Raw genomic sequence first — 20,322 nt, forward strand, 5'->3', positions numbered from 1 at the left:
TCGTCATCACAGTTCACAGACTATAGTCTAGTGGTCCTGCGCTGATCACTGGGGGGCACCTCATTTCATCACAGACCATATTCTAGTGGTCCTGCGCTGATCACTGGGGGGCACCTCATTTCATCACAGACCATATTCTAGTGGTCCTGCACCGATCACTGGAGGGCACCTCATCTCATCACAGACCATATTCTAGGGGTTCTGCGCTGATTATTGGGGGGCACCTCATCTCATCACAAACCATATTCTAGGGGTTCTGCACTGATTATTGGGGGCACCTCGTCATCACAGTTCACAGACTATAGTCTAGTGGTCCTGCACCGGTTGGGGGGCACCTCATCTCATCACAGACCATATCTAGGGGCTCTGCACCGATTACTGGGGGCTGCCGGCTATAGATCAGAACATGCGCAGCTCAGATTTAAGAAAACATTTTATTCCAACATTTAATGCTCAAAATAGAAATTTCCCGAAAAAAATCTATATAATAAAGTCTCTGTATAAAACTCTCCGGTTGCCGCCGGTTGCATCATCCGCCCCCGGTCACGGGGCTCATTAACTATTGCATCCCCGGCTCCACAGTCCGTAATAACATTAGTAAGTGTTCAGTAGATGAAGGTGCAGAGTGCAAACATCAGCGGCTGTAAACAAGCGCCCGACAACCGCGGCCCCGACAACCCGCACACTGTCCAGCCTCTGGCAGATCCTATACGCTCCGGGAAGCAGCGGGGCCCGGGAGGTCCTGAAAGTGCATGCCCCGTGTGGAGGGGCCCCGAGGTGGGTCCTCCTGCAGCCCCCCGGGCCTCTAGCACCTCCCCGTGGCCTCGGGCGGCAGCTGCTTGAAGAGGTTGCGCAGGGTCCCCAGCTCCCGGCTCAGCTGCTCCACCCGCTTCTGCAGCCGCTCGTTCTCCGCCGTCAGCTCCAGGACCTTGTGCTGCGTCTCCATGTTGCGGATTTTGGCCTTGTCGCGGCTTTTGCGCACGGCGATGTTGTTGCGCTCCCGGCGCTGCTTGTACTCGGTGCTGTGCTTGTCCAGAGACTTCTTGTGTTTGGCCCCGGAGCCCTGTCCGCGGGGCGCGGGGTCGGGGGTCCCCGGGGGGCTGCAGGAGGACGCGCTGCTCAGGTTGCCGCTGCTGCCGGACGCCACCGCATGGAAGGCGAGGAAGGAGCGCATGGCCGGCGTCTCGTCCTTGCCCGGCCCGTCCCGGTACGTGTCCAGCGAGTGCAGCACCGGCTCCGCCTTGGGCTCTCCCGGGTACCGGTAATGGGAGGCCCCCAGCTCACACAGCAGCTCCCCGCACTCCGCCTCCAGGTACGGGCTAAAGTCTATGGCTCTCTCGTGCTCGGGCAGGGGCCCCCGGCGCTGCGCTTTGGCCCCCAGGCTCTCGTCGTAGTAAAAGTTGCTTGCGTCCATGGGTCTAATAACCCCACATGCCGGCGGGTCCCAGGGCGGCAGCAGACGGTGCATGAGGCGGCGGGGACTGCTCGCTTCTCCCCGGACTGTGCGCGCTGGCTGTCAGAGCGGATCTGAAGCTGCGGCCTCCGGGAGCTGCCCTTATATAGGCGGCGTGCTCGCTGCCATAGCGACGGAACAGGGCGGAGGAAACAGTCCGCGTGCTACTACAACTCCCGGCAGGCCATGCGCGTATGGCGTCACTGAATCTAGAGAGTCATCCTGACAGTTACACTATGTCCTGTGCTCCACTCACATCCAGAGCTGCACTCACAATTCTGCAGGTTCTAGTCTTATCCAAGAATGGCCAAAATCCAAAGCTGAGACGTCTGTTATCGACCCAATCACGAATCAATGGCTCCGTGACAAGGGCGGCAAAGGGGTCAGTGTGTCACCGAGGGCTGTCCGCCCGGTACTGCTCGGTGTGTGATGGGGAAACTGACCTGGTGACTGAGAACGGATCCAGCACACTGACAACCGCATGTGAAAAACGGCCGTGTGTGTATGAGGCCTAACGGTATAACAGGCAGGGCGCACATGTTACGTGCTGGGGCCTCATCATGCCCTGTTGGGATACCGGGAGAGGGGCTATTTATTTGTTTTCCTTTTAAATAATTTTTTTTTTTTCAGAATGTCCATAGTGGAGGCCAGCTGCCGCCATCTTCATCTGTCGGAGGTCCTTCAAGGTGACAAGACCCTCCAGAGAATTCCTGTGTCACAGAGAGAAGGCAGATGTGCGGTCATCAGGTCCTAGAATATGGACGGAAAAATGTCATCTCTCCATCCAGGGCTTTCAACCCATAGTCCGAAGAATGGAGGAGCTTTCTCTACACATTAATTCCGCATAGGATGCTGCATTGTATTAGCCATATACTTGTACATATGAGGCAGCATTAGAGTGGGTTAATACTGTCCCCATCCACAAGAATATAACTACTATAATACTGCCCCCTATGTACAAGAATATAACTACTATAATATTGCCCCCTATGTACAAGAATATAACTACTATAATACTGCCCCTATGCACAAGAATATAACTACTATAATACTGCCCCTATGCACAAGAATATAACTACTATAATACTGCCCCTATGCACAAGAATATAACTACTATAATACTATAGAGGGCAGTATTATAGTAGTTATATTCGTGTACATAGGGGCAGTATTATAGTAGTTATATTCTTGTATATAGGGGGCAGTATTATAGTAGTTATATTCTTGTATATAGGGGCAGTATTATAGTAGTTATATTCTTGTATATAGGGGGCAGTATTATAGTAGTTATATTCTTGTACATAGGGGGCAGTATTATAGTAGTTATATTCTTGTATATAGTGGGCAGTATTATAGTAGTTATATTCTTGTACATAGGAGCAGTATTATAGTAGTTATATTCTTGTACATAGGAGCAGTATTATAGTAGTTATATTCGTGTACATAGGGGCAATATTATAGTAGTTATATTCTTGTACATAGGGGCAGTATTATAGTAGTTATATTCTTGTATATAGGGGGCAGTATTATAGTAGTTATATTCTTGTACATAGGGGGCAGTATTATAGTAGTTATATTCTTGTATATAGTGGGCAGTATTATAGTAGTTATATTCTTGTACATAGGAGCAGTATTATAGTAGTTATATTCTTGTACATAGGAGCAGTATTATAGTAGTTATATTCGTGTACATAGGGGCAATATTATAGTAGTTATATTCTTGTACATAGGGGCAGTATTATAGTAGTTATATTCTTGTATATAGGGGGCAGTATTATAGTAGTTATATTCTTGTACATAGGAGCAGTATTATAGTACTTATATTCGTGTACATAGGGGCAGTATTATAGTAGTTATATTCTTGTATATAGGGGCAGTATTATAGTAGTTATATTCTTGTATATAGGGGGCAGTATTATAGTAGTTATATTCTTGTACATAGGGGGCAGTATTATAGTAGTTATATTCTTGTATATAGTGGGCAGTATAATAGTAGTTATATTCTTGTATATAGTGGGCAGTATTATAGTAGTTATATTCTTGTACATAGGAGCAGTATTATAGTAGTTATATTCTTGTACATAGGGGCAGTATTATAGTAGTTATATTCTTGTACATAGGAGCAGTATTATAGTAGTTATATTCTTGTACATAGGAGCAGTATTATAGTAGTTATATTCCTGTACGTAGGAGCAGTATTATAGTAGTTATATTCTTGTACATAGGAGCAGTATTATAGTAGTTATATTCGTGTACACAGGGGCAGTATTATAGTAGTTATATTCTTGTATATAGAGGGCAGTATTATAGTAGGAAAAGCAGAAGTCCAGCGTGGGTGATGTCCATAAAAAATACCTTTTATTCCATTTTTGTTAAAAGCACATAAATCCAAAGTCCATCTTCATATCCATAGACACAAAAACGGGTGATTCATACCAGTGACAGTCACAGGCTTAAAGTGCATTAAAATCAAACGCGTTTCAACGGTCTTGCCGCCTTACTCATTGTGATAAAAATAAAATGAAAGAGGGCTGCCATATAGGACTAGGCCCATTAGGTTACACCCCCTGATCTTGCAGACAACAGAAACAGGGCAACACCTACAGGTAATTAGTGAGTTTAACCTGAAATTTGCATGTACAAATACTATGCTTAAGGCAGGAGAAAGAAAAAAACAAAACAAAAAAAAAACATATGCAAGAATTATAACTTATCATTCATAATAATTCATAAGATCCTGCCGGATATTCATGCCTAGGGGGGCTCTGGACTCAAGTTGATACATCCACCATATCTCTCTGTTGGTTATTTTTCTTTTTATATCTCCCCCTCGAAATGGAGCAGTATTATAGTAGTTATATTCTTGTATATAGGGGGCAGTATTATAGTAGTTATATTCTTGTATATAGGGGGCAGTATTATAGTAGTTATATTCTTGTATATAGGGGGCAGTATTATAGTAGTTATATTCTTGTATATAGAGGGCAGTAATATAGTAGTTATATTCTTGTATATAGGGGGCAGTATTATAGTAGTTATATTCTTGTATATAGAGGGCAGTATTATAGTAGTTATATTCTTGTACATAGGAGCAGTATTATAGTACTTATATTCGTGTACATAGGGGCAGTATTATAGTAGTTATATTCTTGTATATAGGGGGCAGTATTATAGTAGTTATATTCTTGTATATAGAGGGCAGTATTATAGTAGTTATATTCTTGTATATAGGGGGCAGTATTATAGTAGTTATATTCTTGTATATAGAGGGCAGTATTATAGTAGTTATATTCTTGTATATAGGGGGCAGTATTATAGTAGTTATATTCTTGTACATAGGGGGCAGTATTATAGTAGTTATATTCTTGTACATAGGGAGCAGTATTATAGTAGTTATATTCTTGTATATAGGGGGCAGTATTATAGTAGTTATATTCTTGTATATAGAGGGCAGTATTATAGTAGTTATATTCTTGTACATAGGAGCAGTATTATAGTACTTATATTCGTGTACATAGGGGCAGTATTATAGTAGTTATATTCTTGTATATAGGGGGCAGTATTATAGTAGTTATATTCTTGTATATAGAGGGCAGTATTATAGTAGTTATATTCTTGTATATAGGGGGCAGTATTATAGTAGTTATATTCTTGTATATAGAGGGCAGTATTATAGTAGTTATATTCTTGTATATAGGGGGCAGTATTATAGTAGTTATATTCTTGTACATAGGGGGCAGTATTATAGTAGTTATATTCTTGTACATAAGGACAGTATTATAGTAGTTATATTCTTGTATATAGGGAGCAGTATTATAGTAGTTATATTCTTGTATATAGAGGGCAGTATTATAGTAGTTATATTCTTGTATATAGGGGGCAGTATTATAGTAGTTATATTCTTGTATATAGAGGGCAGTATTATAGTAGTTATATTCTTGTACATAGGAGCAGTATTATAGTAGTTATATTCTTGTACATAGGGGCAGTATTACAGTAGTTATATTCTTGTATATAGGGGGCAGTATTATAGTAGTTATATTCTTGTACATAGGGGGCAGTATTATAGTAGTTATATTCTTGTACATAGGAGCAGTATTATAGTAGTTATATTCGTGTACATAGGGGCAGTGGTATTTTTTTTGGCCATTGTGGCAGTATTCTAGTGGGCAGTACTTGTACAACAATAGCTTTGTTTAGAGCAGTTTCTTATTTCCTCTTCGTTATTCATTGCGTTAGGGAGAAAGGTATATTTTTCCTGTATTGGGAAACTGTTCTCAGAGGATAAAGATGACATTAGTGGTGCTGCGAGCTACACTGCATATTAGCGGCTACCATTGCAAGCTCCAGACTGTGTAATCATCAGGACGAGGAACGTGACCCGTTCCCAGCTGTTATTTACTCCAGGTCTGACAGTGGGGGCACGTGCTATAGGTGACATTAAAATGTTTATTGGATTTATCCACACAGGATCGATAAGAACCGCACCTGAAAACCATTCCCGGTATTACGACATATAGCCACAATTTTGTGATGCAGATAATGTGGGTTGTGCTGTGAAAAATGTAAAAACCTTGTTGCAAAAACTTGGCGTTTACATTAAATCTGATTGCAGTTTTCAACTGCAGGCAATAAAACCCATCACGGAGTTCGTGCTATTGTTGTTCTGAATTTCTGCCCAGATCTTTTCTCTCTGCCTTGATCCACATTTCCTACGAAGCAATTATGATTGTTGATAATATTTTCTAAGCTATGCATTTCCTTTAAAGGGAACCTGTCACCACGGTTTTGGAAGATGGGATAAAAATAGCGTTAAATAGGGGCAGAGGTGGGCGTTACATTAGTGTGTGTGTTATGCGTTTATTACCCACCTAAGTTGCCGAAATAACTTTGCAAAGTCTCCGTTTTCGCCTGTCAATCAGGCTGGTCAGGTCACATGGGCGTGGTGTCTTCACCCAGATTTGGCGTAGTTTTCCGTTGGTGGCGTAGTGGTGTGCGCATGCCCAAAGTCCGGAATCCTCTTCCAGGGGATTTAAAATAGCGCGGTGTTCGTTATTGCATTGGTGATCGGTGGGCGCGGCCATCTTCCTTTGGCCGCGCGTGCGCAGAAGCGGCGCTCTGCTGGCCGCGGCTTCAGGAAAATGGCCGCGGGATGCCGCGCGTGCGCAGATGGATATCGCGGCGGCCATTTTCCTGAAGCCGCGGCCAGCAGAGCGCCGCTTCTGCGCACGCGCGGCCAAAGGAAGATGGCCGCGCCCACCGATCACCAATGCAATAACGAACACCGCGCTATTTTAAATCCCCTGGAAGAGGATTCCGGACTTTGGGCATGCGCACACCACTACGCCACCAACGGAAAACTACGCCAAATCTGGGGGAAGACAACGCCCATGCGACCTGACCAGCCTGATTGACAGGCGAAAACGGAGACTTTGCAAAGTTATTTCGGCAACTTAGGTGGGTAATAAACGCATAACACACACACTAATGTAACGCCCACCTCTGCCCCTATTTAACGCTATTTTTATCCCATCTTCCAAAAACGTGGTGACAGGTTCCCTTTAAAGTACAAACCTGCAGTACCGCTAATGCCCACTGGGGACGTTGAGACTGTTGCGCAACAATTTTACATGGGACTGCAGATGCTTTTTCCAAACGAATTATATTTAAAAATGCATGTTAATTTACCAGATCGGCTCTGCTATCTTTACCTGCTACTTTGGGCTTACATTTCATTTGTTACTAAATGGATAAATGGTGGAGGGGTGTAAATGATCTCATTACATTGTCACAATGAGTCAGTGCCTAATGGGCAATTATTACCTAGGCAATGCTGCCACCTAGTGGGTGTCTGTAAACACTACATGGTCTAAGTATTAAAGTTTTGGAATTGCAGAAGTTTATAAACACAGTACTTCAGAATGTATTGTGTTCCCGTAGGAAGCACACTGATGGGAATTTTCTACATCTATTGGAATATATGTTTCCCTGCAGGCAGCGCTCATTACTTTCATTAATAAAAAATATTAATTGCTCCCAAATGCAAATGTAGTAATTATTATTCAACAATTCTGTTTGCTCCTTAATGTCATCATCGGGGAACATGTAAATATCTAAAATTCTCATCCAGTTTAACTTTTATAAACAAAAGAAGGGGTTGGCTAAATAATAGTGGACGTTCATCCTTCTTTTATTAAGAGCTCTGCTTACTGGCAGGGAATGGAAACACTAAAAAGGCATTGTGAGAGCTCGATGCTGGCATGGATTTTACGACGTATCGCATCCAAGAGTGTCCAATCAATGACAGCACATAGACATCCTGAACTGACAAATGGGAAAAAAAGTCCGTTAGAAAGTTGCAGGTTTGTTTCTGATCCGTACAGCGGACATGTGTCTTCTCCTCTCGTCTGACTGACGGGCCATTGTGTTCTCATTTATCATTCTGTGTGCAATCCATCAATACATCAACCGATATTTGCATACGCTGCATGGAAAAATGAATGGCGTTGTTCAAAACTACAACTCAACCCACAAAAAACAAGTGATATCCTCATGGGAATAGGTCAACGGAAAACCGGTTATTACTTACCGGTAATAGGATTTTGCAGAGTCCACGACAGCACCCACGGAGAGAGGGGATCCGCTCACCATCAGGACAGGAACCTACAGGTTAAAAAGGGGGGTGGTCCCCTTGCCTCCTCAGTTTGTGTTTCAGAGTATAAGAGGAACCTCCCAGGATTAGCACATAATAACTACTATTCTACTTACATTATCAAATACCGTCACCTGTATAGAGTGAAAAACGAAACAAAAACTCCCTTTAGAGTGCAGGAAATTTAGCGAATAATTACAGGGGAGGAACGTATGGGTGCTGTCGTGGACTCTAAAATCCTATTACCGGTAAGTAGTACCTGGTTTTCCTATTGTCACAACAGCACCCACGGAGAGACTTACAGAGACTATCACCTGTGAGGAACCACAGCACCAAGTACTGAACGCCCAAAATCTAGATTAGTGGCAGATGACAGGTCAAGCCGGTAGTGCTTATAAAAGGTAGAAGGTGATGCCCAAGTTGCTGCCTTACAAATTAAATCAATGGATACGTCCGCCTTCTCTGCCCACGAGGAAGCCATAGCTCGTGCTGAGTGGGCTTTTATTCCTTCTGGCAGCGAGTCTCCTTTTACTGAATAGGCAAGGCTGATTGCATCCCTTATCCATCGGGCGATAGAATTTTTAGTGGCACTTGACCCTTTTTATTGTCCCTGGAAAGAAACAAAGAGTGCCCTACTCGTCCTCCAACTCTGAGTTCTTGCTAAGTACTCTCCTTACATCTAGTTTATGGAACTTTTGAGCCTCAGGTGTAGTTGGATTATCGTAAAAGGACAGTAAATAGATCTCCTGACTTCTATGAAATTTAGAAGGAACCTTTGGTAGATAGGATGGGTCTGGTTTTAAAACTATTTTTACCTTGATAGAATGGGAGGGTCTACGGATAATGTTTGGAGATCACTGACCCATGTAGCAGAAGTACGTGTACCAACAGGGCTGTTTAAAAGGTTAATAACTTTATTGAAACTAAGTCTAACGGCTCAAATGGTGGACCCGTCAAAGCATCTAATACCATGTTTAAGTCCCATGGTGGTAGTCTGGCAATGTGCACTGGATTGGTTTGTTCACAGGCCTTAATGAACCTAGTTATCCGTTACCAGCTATATTATAGTTGTATAACGCCCCTAATGCTTTCGTGTTGTCGGAGTGTATGCATACGTGGGACCCCCGTAGCTCCGGCAGAAATTGAAGAAGCGCATATTTTACTGCCATAAATTCTTTTAGATTTGAGGAATTTTGAGTTTCCTTGGTGGACCACCTCCCTTGGGCTAACTCGTTTCCCATATGAGCCCCCCACCCTTGGGGGCTGGCATCGGTCGTAACTACAGTGTCCAGTTTTATTTCCCATAATACCCCTTTTGACAAATGTAGTGGGTTCAGCCACCAGCCTAGACTTTCTCTCATGTTGACTGAGATCTTTAATCTTTTCCCCAGACAACCTTGCAGTCTCTTTTCTGCTTCGAGTATTTATCTCTGTAAAGTTCTGGTGTGGAATTGAGCCCACTGGACCCCTGGCATACATGACGTCAGGGAGCCCAGTAAAGACATGGCTTGTTCTTAATATTAGAACTGGATTGTTCCTTACTCTTTCGACCTTGCGTATAATGTCCAATTTCTTTTCCTCTGGTAGAAAACACTGTTGCTCTTCTGAGTCCAGGAGTATACCGAGGAATCTTTGACGAGTTGCGGGGACTAGTCTTGACTTCCTCAAATTTACTAACCATCCAAGATCCTGTAGTGAGGATGTTATATGTTTCAGTCAGGTCTTACACTGAGAATCTGACCCCCCAACTATTAGGAAATCGTCTAGATATGGTATAACAAGGGTATCTTTTTTCCTCACATGGGCCATAACTTCTGCAATGACTTTAGCGAATATCTGCGGCGCCATGGACAGGCCGAATGGCATAGCAGTAAACTGAAAATGTCTAACCTGGTCGCCTATCTGTACCGCCACTCTGAGATATTGCTGATTGGTGTGGTAAATAGGCAGATGGTAGTAGGCATCTTAAATCCAGGACTGTCATGTAACACCTGGGAAACAGAAGCTTAGTTGCAGATTAGAATTAGAAATCTGTAATTTGAAAGATGGTCAGACACTTCTGGTCAGACTCATGGCTTTGAAGGAACCACCAGGTTTTGATATTAAAAATAAGGGAGAGTAAAACCCTTTCCCCTCTTGACCTTTTGGTACTTCTACCAGGACTCTTCTTTTAACTGCAATATTTCCATTTCTAGGGCCTGTTCTTGATCTGGAACCCTCAGCTCAGAGTTGTTAACAAGAAGGAATTCGGAGGAGTCCTCCAAAACTCCAGTTTTAGCCCAGATGATATAATCCCCAGGATCCAAGAGCTAGATGTTATATCAGCCCATTGATGATAAAAATATCTTAATCTGCCTCCCACTGGGAGGATGGAGTTAGCGATAATTGCGTCTCCTCTTGGGCCCTGAGGACTCACTGAAGTAAGCACCTCTTTTCTATTGCTCTGCTGGCTCCCAGTCTTGCTTTGTATATCTCCTTCGGAAGGATGGACGTCTCTTGAAGGTGTTCCAAAAGGTAGGGTTAAACAATTTAGGAAAACCTTTTTTTCTATCCCCTGCTTTTGTGAGGATAACATCCAGTACAGGCTCAAATAGGTACTCACCCCAGAATGGAATGCTACATAATTTTGCTCTAGTACGATCATCCCCTTTCCAATTTTTTAGCCAGAGTGCTCGACGGGCAGCGTTAGACAAGCCCGCAGATCTTGCCACCAGCCTTAATGAATCCACCTACGCATCTGCTAGGTAAGCTGCTCCCCCATGAATCTGTGAGAGGGAGTCCATCAGTTTCTCTCTAGGAACTTTAGATCTCAATTGTTCCTCCAGCTGATCCAGCCACACCATCATAGGCCTAGCGGTGCAAGCACTTGCAATCGCTGGTTTGAAGGCTCCAGCTGATGACTCCCAAACTCGTTTAAGGAGCATATCTGCTTTCCTGTCAGCTGAACCTTTCAGCAGGCCCCCATCTTCCAGAGGCAGCACAGATCCTCTTGACGTGGAGGCTACAGCCACATCCACCTTAAACATTTTCAGCCATTCTGCTAATACATCATCATGGAATGGGTATCTTCATTTTGCTGTGGAGGGTAAAAACCCTTTGTCCTGCTTATCCCATTCTCGCTTAATGAGACTTTTAACCGAATCATTTACAGGAAACGGCTTACTACTAGTGATGAGCGAATATACTCGTTACTTGAGATTTCTGGAGCACTCTCGGGGGTCCTCCGAGTATTTTTTTAGTGCTCGGAGATTTAGTTTTTCTTCCCGCAGCTGAATGATTTACATCTGTTAGCCAGCATAAGTACATGTGGGGGTTGCCTGGTTGCTAGGGAATACCCACATGTACTTATGCTGGCTAACAGATGTAAATCATTCAGCTGCGGCAAGAAAGACTAAAACGCTGAGCACTAAAAAATACTCGGAGGACCCCCGAGCATGCTCGAGAAATCTCGAGTAACGAGTATATTCGATCATCACTACTTACGACTCTTTTGACTTAAGCCCGCAAACATTAAGTCTTGAACTGATTTGGGCTCTTTATTATCCCTGACCCCCATGGTGCCTCTCACCGACATTACTAACATGTCCATCTTTTCCACAGGGAAACACGGCTTCCCTTCCTTGTCCGATGATAGTGATGACGAGGATTCAGCGTACTCCAATTGTTGCTCCCCCACTGACGGACTAGATTCTGAGCTGTTAGCCCTTATTTTAAAGAGAGTTGTTAATTTCCTCCCTGATTGCTGCCCTCAAATCTGAGACAAGGAAAGGGGCTTCCTCTTCCAAAGTCTGACATATACAAGACTGACAGAGCTTTTTATTACAGTTGTCAGGTAGGGGCACTACACAAAGCACACTGTGCTTAGATTTTGACGATTTTTTGACCTGAAACAGAAGGGGAATTTTCAGCTACTGGATGTATATATAACACTCACCATCTGAAGCTGCGTTTTCACTGGAGTACCGGTTCCTGAGGAGGGGGTTACACACATGATATAGGGGTCTCTGCAGGCTGTAGCCCCCGATCACCTTTGCTTCCAGTCGTTCTGGTCCTGGAACGATCGCTGCCACTGCCGCAGCACCTGCTGTCCTTGCGCTGCTCAGATGCCTCCGTTAAGTGCTCCATATCCAGAGAGGACATTGTAGTGTGCCGACATGCTACAGGCCCACGCCGGACTAAAAAGGTGCGCTATGCCTCCTCCCCGGACTACCCCGGGAGTACCTCCGTGCACTTGTGGTTCACGAGCGCTTTGATCCTGCCGCCGGAAGTTAGGTGCCGGCTGCTCCAAGGATGAACGCAGTGAGCCTACTTTGCCTGCGCTGCGCCCCCGTGACCCAGGTCGGCCTTCCCTGGACCCTGGGATCGCGACATCCACACATCAGACGAGGAGGGGTCTGCATGCAGAACACCCCCGACGCTGCTTCCTGCATCCCAGGCTCTGCCGTTCCCACAGACACCGTGCAGAGGCTGCTTGGACCCGGGTATGCCTTCTTCCTGCCGGTTCTCATCAGGACAGGAACCCAAACTGAGGAGGCAAGGGGACCGCCCCCCTTTTTAATCTGTAGGTTCCTGTCCTGATAGGAACCTGCGTGAAGAAGATGTACGGATCCCCTCTCCCCATGGGTGCTGTCGTGGCGATAGGAAAAATAAAAACACGACTTTTGGAAGAAGGGGATGAAAAAACAAAATTGCAGTAAGTTTAACCCGTTCCTGCTGCGGCCAGCGTGATCTCTGGAGGGAGAGCGTTTCAGGACTGATCAAACTGTCTGGACTTTAAAGGGGTTGTCCAGCCTTAGGATACACTCTATGTGACTACAGACTTGTGAATCCTCACCTCGCACACAGTGCCCGCTGTTATGATTGTCCGGTTCCGGTAGCGGCGGTTGCATGAGCGCAAGTTTATGATTTCCATACATGTGGTCACGTGTCGACTAGATGAGCGCGACCTTGTTCAATGCAAGTGTATTGAGAGAGGCCGGACACGTCTAGTCAGAATGTAACCAGAAGTATGCAAATTGCATAATTGCAATCACATGACCACCTGATCCCGGGGCCGGAGAATACTCATGGTGCACGTAATGTGAGAATTCACATGTCTGCAGTCACATAGAGTGACTGCAGACTTGTGCCCCAGGCCTGGCAACCCCCTTAAGACTTTATTAACATGTCCAATTCACTATTTCTCTTTTTGAATCGTAAAAATGGAAATAAACCATTTCAGTACAGGATCCATTTATCTGAATGGGAAAGGGTGTATCAGAAAAATGTCTTCCAGTTTTTAGCTGGAACAAAAGGAGTAGTCTGCAGAACTTTTTTGTTTAGCAGAAAAAACAAAATGGATAGATAGATGGCAAACTGACGATAACATCGATGGTCATCTATTATGTCACGTGATGATGGATCCAGTTTTTAGCATTGTATACCTTATGTCCAGAACACTAAGTGTTTGCAAAACCAGATCCTTTACAAATGGAACAAAAATGGATTATAACAGTCCGTTTTTCAAAAGATCCCATTTTTTTGTAAAATATAGATTCATTCAAAAAGTGAAACTTTGGTTCCCATTTTAACTGTTTGTAACCGATCCTTTATTGTGAAATATTGGATACACATTGCAAACGGATGACAAGTGGGCAGAGCCTAAGTGTATCCCATCCCATGTATCTAATCCACAGAACACTGAGTGTATCCCATCTCTGACCCAGGAGGCAGCTCTTGGAAGCAGTTCTCCATTTTTCATGTATACATAGATCGATCAAGCAACAGTCCCACTCTATAGTGCAGGACATGAGCTTCTTCCCGATGTGTCACCCACAAGCCCAGCGCCAGCCTCTGACTGTACCTTTAATGGTGTGAAAGCGGAATACAGTAGGAATCGTACAAATCTAGAACAGGTCACATAACCGATTAGAGGAAATCGTTCATGCAGTGTGGCTGCAGAGATCCCACAGTGACCTCGATGGCCTCAGTCTTGGATTTTGTCTTGGCGGAACTGACCACAAGCTGGACGGAGGTCGGTGATTCCACGTTTCCTGCAGGACTCTTTACCAGAGATCGATGTGTCAATGGATTAATATCTACAGGATCCAAATTGCAGCATCCTGGGTAATTATTTTGACACTCAAAAGCCACCATATAGTCCTGACATGTGTCCGGTTTACCTATGGTGTTCTCCTGCATACACGGTGTCCGGCAGCCGCCGCACACTACCGTGCACAGTGCCTGGAACATGGACAAGTCTTTGGTTATCACATTCAGAAAGTTCGGCTTCAGCAGCAGATATACCATGGGGTTGTAGAGAGTAGAGGACTTTGCAAACACCGCTGCCAGTGCAAACACTATAGGTGGCACGAACCTGGCATCTCCTAAGGCCGCCAACATCGCAACCACAGCATACGGTGTCCAGGCCAAGAGGAAACCTATGCAGACGGCAACACTGAGCTGCAGAGAGAAGAGGAATAGTCCATATTAGTGTACAGAGGAGCAAATGCCTATCAGTCCCGCCACTGGCTGCGGCCGGGAGCACGTCCACATCTGTTTACTGCATTAAAGCTTTGTTCACATTTGCATTAGGCAAATCAACATTGACACCAATGGCGCCCAATAGACCCCACTGACTTATAAGGGTTGAGGTGTCCATCGTTTTATGCAGTATGTTACATTATTTGCTTTCTGCAACAGAAGCTTTGAACGCGAGTTCTCGCACAGATGTGATCTAGTATGATTGTGCTAATCGGCAATTCATTTGGAAATTGTGCCAATTCAATATTGTATCTTTTTTTTCTCTAGTTTTTTGTGTTTTCACATGTTTTTCATTTACATCTTATACTTCTTTTAATTTGCAACATTTTTAAAGTCTAATTTTATGTGTTAGCCCACAATGGCAAACATAACAAAAAACAGGCAAAGTTTAGGGTTTACAGATGATTTTGCCTGATTCAAAGTCGCAAATGTACTACAGTCCCCTCCTGGAATGATTTTAGGTACGCCAATTATTTTGGTACAATTCTGCAAATTGGGCAACTTTTTGCACTATAAAGTAGCAAAAAAGGATAAACAAAAATAAAGACCATTTTGTAACTTTTCTGCAAAATTCAAGAATCGCGAGCGCCATTTGTAAGAATATAATGTAAAATAAAGGGCAACAATTACTGCAAGACAAAAAAGGGCAACAAATACTGCAAGCCCAAAAATGTTGGATGTGGACCAACAAGCTCCTATAATAAAGTGGGACCGTTACTATTTCCAACATTGGATTACTGAATATAGCATTGCAAAAATAATATTTCGCTGAATGCAAATCATCAGAGCCAACTCCGGTCAGACATTAAGGAAGTAGGGAATACTGAGAGATTTTAGTTCTGTAACAAAGTGCAGCCCTGGAGTCTACTGTCTGTAACTCAGGATCAGTACAAGATACATGTAATGCATATAGCAGTGACTCCAGAGTGTACATAAATAACATCACTAATCCTGTATGATACTCCAGAGCTGCACTCACTATTCTGCTTGTGCAGTCACTGTGTACATACATTACATTACTGATCCTGTACTGTTCCTGAGTTACATCCTGTATTATACTCCAGAGCTGCACTCACTATTCTGCCGGTGCAGTCACTGTGTACATACATTACATTACGTATCCTGTACTGATCCTGTTACACCCTGTATTATACCCCAGAGCTGCACTCACTATTCTGCTGGTGGAGTCAGTGTGTACATACATTACATTGCTTGTCCTGTACTGATCCTGAGTTACATCCTGTATTATACTCCAGAGCTGCACTCACTATTCTGCCGGTGCAGTCACTGTGTACATACATTACATTACGTATCCTGTACTGATCCTGTTACACCCTGTATTATACCCCAGAGCTGCACTCACTATTCTGCTGACGCAGTCACTGTGTACATACATTACATTACTGATCCTGTACTAATCCTGAGTTACATCCTCTTTTATACTCCAGAGCTGCACTCACTATTCTGCTGGTGGAGTCACTGTGTACATACATTACATTACGTATCCTGTACTGATCCTGAGTTACACCCTGTATTATACTCCAGAGCTGCACTCACTATTCTGCTGGTGCAGTCACTTTGTACATACATTACATTACTTATCCTGTACTGATCCTGAGTTACATCCTGTATTATACTCCAGAGCTGCACTCACTATTCTGCTGGTGGAGTCACTGTGTACATACATTACATTACGTATCCTGTACTGATCCTGAGTTACACCCTGTATTATACTCCAGAGCTGCACTCACTATTCTGCTGGTGCAGTCACTTTGTACATACATTACATTACTTATCCTGTACTGATCCTGAGTTACATCCTGTATTATACTCCAGAGCTGCACTCACTATTCTGCTGGTGGAGTCACTGTGTACATACATTACATTACTTATCCTGTACTGATCCTGAGTTACATCCTGTATAATACCCCAGAGCTGCACTCACTATTCTGCTGGTGGAGTCACTGTGAACATACATTACATTACTTATCCTCTACTGATCCTGAGTTACATCCTGTATTATATACATCAGAGCTGCACTCACTATTCTGCTGGTGCAGTCACTGTGTACATACATTACATTACTTATCCTGTACTGATCCTGAGTTATATCCTGTATTATACTCCAGAGTTGCACTCACTATTCTGCTGGTGCAGTCACTGAGTACATACATTACATTACGTATCCTGTAGTGATCCTGAGTTACACCCTGTATTATACTCCAGAGCTGCACTCACTATTCTGCTGGTGCAGTCACTTTGTACATACATTACATTACTTATCCTGTACTGATCCTGAGTTACATCCTGTATTATACTCCAGAGATGCACTCACTAATCTGCTGGTAGAGTCACTGTGTACATACATTACATTACTTATCCTGTACTGATCCTGAGTTACATCCTGTATTATACCCCAGAGCTGCACTCACTATTCTGCTGGTGCAGTCACTGTGAACGTACATTACATTACTTATCCTCTACTGATCCTGAGTTACATCCTGTATTATATACATCAGAGCTGCACTCACTATTCTGCTGGTGCAGTCACTGTGTACATATGCAGCGCTCCAGAGTCCTGGTCGTTGCAGTGCTGTGGCTTCGCCACTAAGGGGAGCCATGGTACGTTCGATGGCACTGAAGGAGTTCCTCCAATCAGGTATCACAGACACCAATATGTTTCACAGCTGGGCCTCCGGGGGGAGCTAAGGGTGCTATTCATTAGGCCACTCCCCACCATAGTGGGTAAACTGGGGGTCAGGCAGGAAGTTAGGGAGAACGCTGACGGGATTGAACGGAGCAACACCCTGTGGCAGGGGGTGTTGTGAAGGGAGAGACTGTAGGGTCTCTGCCAGGGGTGGGATCCTGGCAGAGGCTTGGCATTGAAAGAACGTAACGGGTCCGCGCAGGCTCCTGGAAGCGGCGGGACTCAAGAAAGGACTAGAAGCGAGACAGATTGTGCTGAGTGAGAAACGAGATCAAGCAGAAGGAGAATACCAGCAGGGGTTGTGCTGAAAGAGGCAGCACCTTGCTGAGGCGCAATACCGGTGGCCGGAACGCCGAGGGAGTGGATTAGAATACAGCTTCAAGCCATACTCCAAACATCGGCAGGACAGTCGGTCTCAGGCGGGCTGTCTACCACATATCACCTATGAAGTCTTGGGGGGCAATTGCGGGAGAGGGGCGTCTCTAGGGTCCCGGAAGAACTCCAGGCCTACCTGACAAACGGGTGCCATTCCAACCTGAATACAGGGAAGGGGTGGATTACAGAGGAACATCAAATCGAGTTGTGAGGGAACTTAAGAAACAGACACAACCGTTGTGGGGTCACTTTCCGTGAGCACAGCAGGGAAGGACTACAACACATAGCGCTAGAAGGAAGGCACAGATTTCCACCTGAGAGGAGAACTCTGGAGGTGCCATTGGACCGGCCGGACTTGCGCAGCCTGGTGAACCGTATTCTGGACTGAGGACTCAGAGATCTCCAGTAAAGAGGTAAAGAGACTGCAAACTGGTGTCCTCGTTATTTACCGCGACTTACACCCCACAACCGCACCGTTACATCGCTACCATTACTACCACCTATTTCACCGGACGTCCCCCACTGACGGACAGGGCCACGGACCGGGTCTAGCCACCGTGACAACCCCGAGACTGAGAACCAGAGGCCCGGCTCCGGGTACCCCTCGGCCCTGCGGCGGTGTGGGGGCGCTCCAACTTGGCGTCACGAACAGGATCTACTTAAGCCTGAAGAATCAGGTCATGTGTGCCTAGAGACTGTGATTTGTTGTGCTTGGACTGTACTTTATTACAAAGACTGTGCTGCGCCAGTTGCCGCCAAAATCCGCCGCCATTGCAGCGCTGAGGAGAGCGCAGGAAGAGAAGAGGGGCGTGGAGTGGGCGTAGACGAGCTGGAGAGCGCGAAGAATAATGGCCGCCCAGTCTAAGTATTTTTGTGTCCTGAGGACGTGCCCGTCAACAGCTGAGGTACGCCTCCTGATCTTGGTCGGAGGGTGGAGACCATGGGGACGGGGCCGCCCACGGAAGAGACCGCGGGAAGAAGACGCGGGAAAAGAGCAAGAAATGGCGGCACCAGAAGCACCATGCGGAGCTGAATCGGCCCAGTCTGAGGCCGTAGCATCTGAGATAGGCCCCGAAACGCCGTTGCTGCGAGGTCTGACCCTTACCGAGCCCCCGATGGGCCGACCTCCGACGCCGTTATCGGAGGGACGTGTGGCTGCGGCTGAGGCCCGCCAGCTGGCCCGCCGACTGAGGGCCGATGCCCGCGCGCTCACCCGGGTAGGCCAACCCACCGAGATCAAGCTGTCTCCCATTGCCCCTTACCCGGGCCCGGCTGAAAGCACCCCACCTGCACCGGGTCTGAAGATTATGCCGGATGCGGAGCACTTACGGCGCCTTATGGCAGAGTGGCGGAGCCGGCCCCAGCCTGCAGAACAAGTGGACTTGGTTGGTGTCCCCGAGATCCCATCCTCGCACTGGGGTGTTGTGGTGGCCTTCCATCCCCAGCAAGGGAGAGGGGTCATACAGGAGATTGGGGAGCCGATCCAGGTCCGGGTGGACCGAGAAGAGGTGGAACCTTCTGGCAGGCGGTTCGATTGTAACCTGGAGCCGGGGGACGCCGTCACCTATACGAGGTGGAGAAGGAACACCAGTGAGACGGGCTGGTTTGCCCGGGGGGTCCAACGATGTGTCGCCCTCCAGGCTGCTGCTGGGACACCAGAAGAGGATAGTCCCGGGGGAAAGGCAGCGGGACCCGGCCCCGCGGAACCGCAAGAAGTCCAGCCTCGCCACGCACCAGAGGGACGGGTGCATCTGCCGGCAAGGAGGACCTCTCGGCGGGGAATTCTATCCTTACTGGGACCAGAACGGCGTCCTGGCTCACCGGGCCGATCTGTTGGTCTGGTGAGGCCAGAAAAGAGATCACCTTCCGCTGAACTTCAGTAAGACATTGCTGTCAGAAAATGTAAATAGTTGCTATTTTATTGTTTTAACTATTCCTGATTGTTTGCTGCTAAACCCGTCCAGGGTAAACTTTAAAAGGTGATCCCTTTGTTGACCCGGGGTCACTATTGTTTTCCTTTTTTTCTTGAAGTTGTTGCACAAAAGTTATACAAACTGCAGAAATCATGGACTGTGCATGATTCGAACTTCCTTTGTAAATAGTTTGCACCTTCTTAAAGGTGCTCCCTACTGGTTTTAGCCAAAGACACTTTGCGAAGATATTTGCCCTATTGGTTTGAGCCAAAGACACTTTGTGAAGATACCTTTCCTACCGGTTCTAGTTAAAGACACTTTGCGAAGATACCATACCGGAACCTTTGCATGGACTGGTAGGCTGAGAGAACGAGCTACCTCAGAGAGACTTGGTTCCCTCTTAAAGGGGATGTGAAGAATTGAACTTGAGAGAGATACTGTTGCAGAACAGTAAAGCTATAATGATGCTTGAAAAGAATGTAACTGTTTTACATGAAAAGTTAAATGTGTTCAATTTGTTTGAAATGTGAAACCTGAATAATGTTTTGAAAGATGCAGAGAGCCCGTAGGGGTAGAGATAGAGGTCTGCATAGTTGAAAGTAAAAGAAGTAATGATGAAGGTGAGGATAGAAGGTAAACCCTGCGTCCCCATAGAAAGTTACTTTGTTGCTAAGGACAGAAAGCGAACCCGTAGGGGTTA

General features: G+C 45.5%; 2 protein-coding genes across 4 annotated transcripts in view; both read right to left on the minus strand.

The window, feature by feature from the left end:
• Positions 1-415: 415 nt before the first annotated feature.
• Positions 416-1,543, minus strand: CEBPB (CCAAT enhancer binding protein beta). The gene has a single exon (XM_077253231.1). The coding sequence runs from the start codon at positions 1,466-1,468 to the stop codon at positions 806-808; it is 663 nt and encodes a 220-aa protein (XP_077109346.1). The 5' UTR covers positions 1,469-1,543; the 3' UTR covers positions 416-805.
• A 12,142-nt stretch (positions 1,544-13,685) lies between these two features.
• The window catches only part of LOC143769222 (opsin-5-like), a 71,851-nt gene continuing 65,214 nt past the window's right edge, over positions 13,686-20,322 (minus strand). For all 3 annotated transcript variants that reach the window (XM_077257765.1, XM_077257764.1, XM_077257763.1), the window contains one exon: positions 13,686-14,546. In XM_077257765.1, coding sequence (XP_077113880.1) covers positions 14,013-14,546 — 534 coding nt within the window. In that variant the 3' untranslated portion in view covers positions 13,686-14,012. The remainder of the gene's footprint in view (positions 14,547-20,322) is intronic.

This window comes from Ranitomeya variabilis, chromosome 4 (assembly GCF_051348905.1).
Source record: "Ranitomeya variabilis isolate aRanVar5 chromosome 4, aRanVar5.hap1, whole genome shotgun sequence".
Classification (NCBI taxonomy): Eukaryota; Metazoa; Chordata; class Amphibia; order Anura; family Dendrobatidae; genus Ranitomeya; species Ranitomeya variabilis.

Excerpts from the sequence above, each read along its gene's own strand:
- CEBPB (XM_077253231.1), bottom strand. The coding sequence starts at position 1,468 with ATGCACCGTCTGCTGCCGCCCTGGGACCCGCCGGCATGTGGGGTTATT.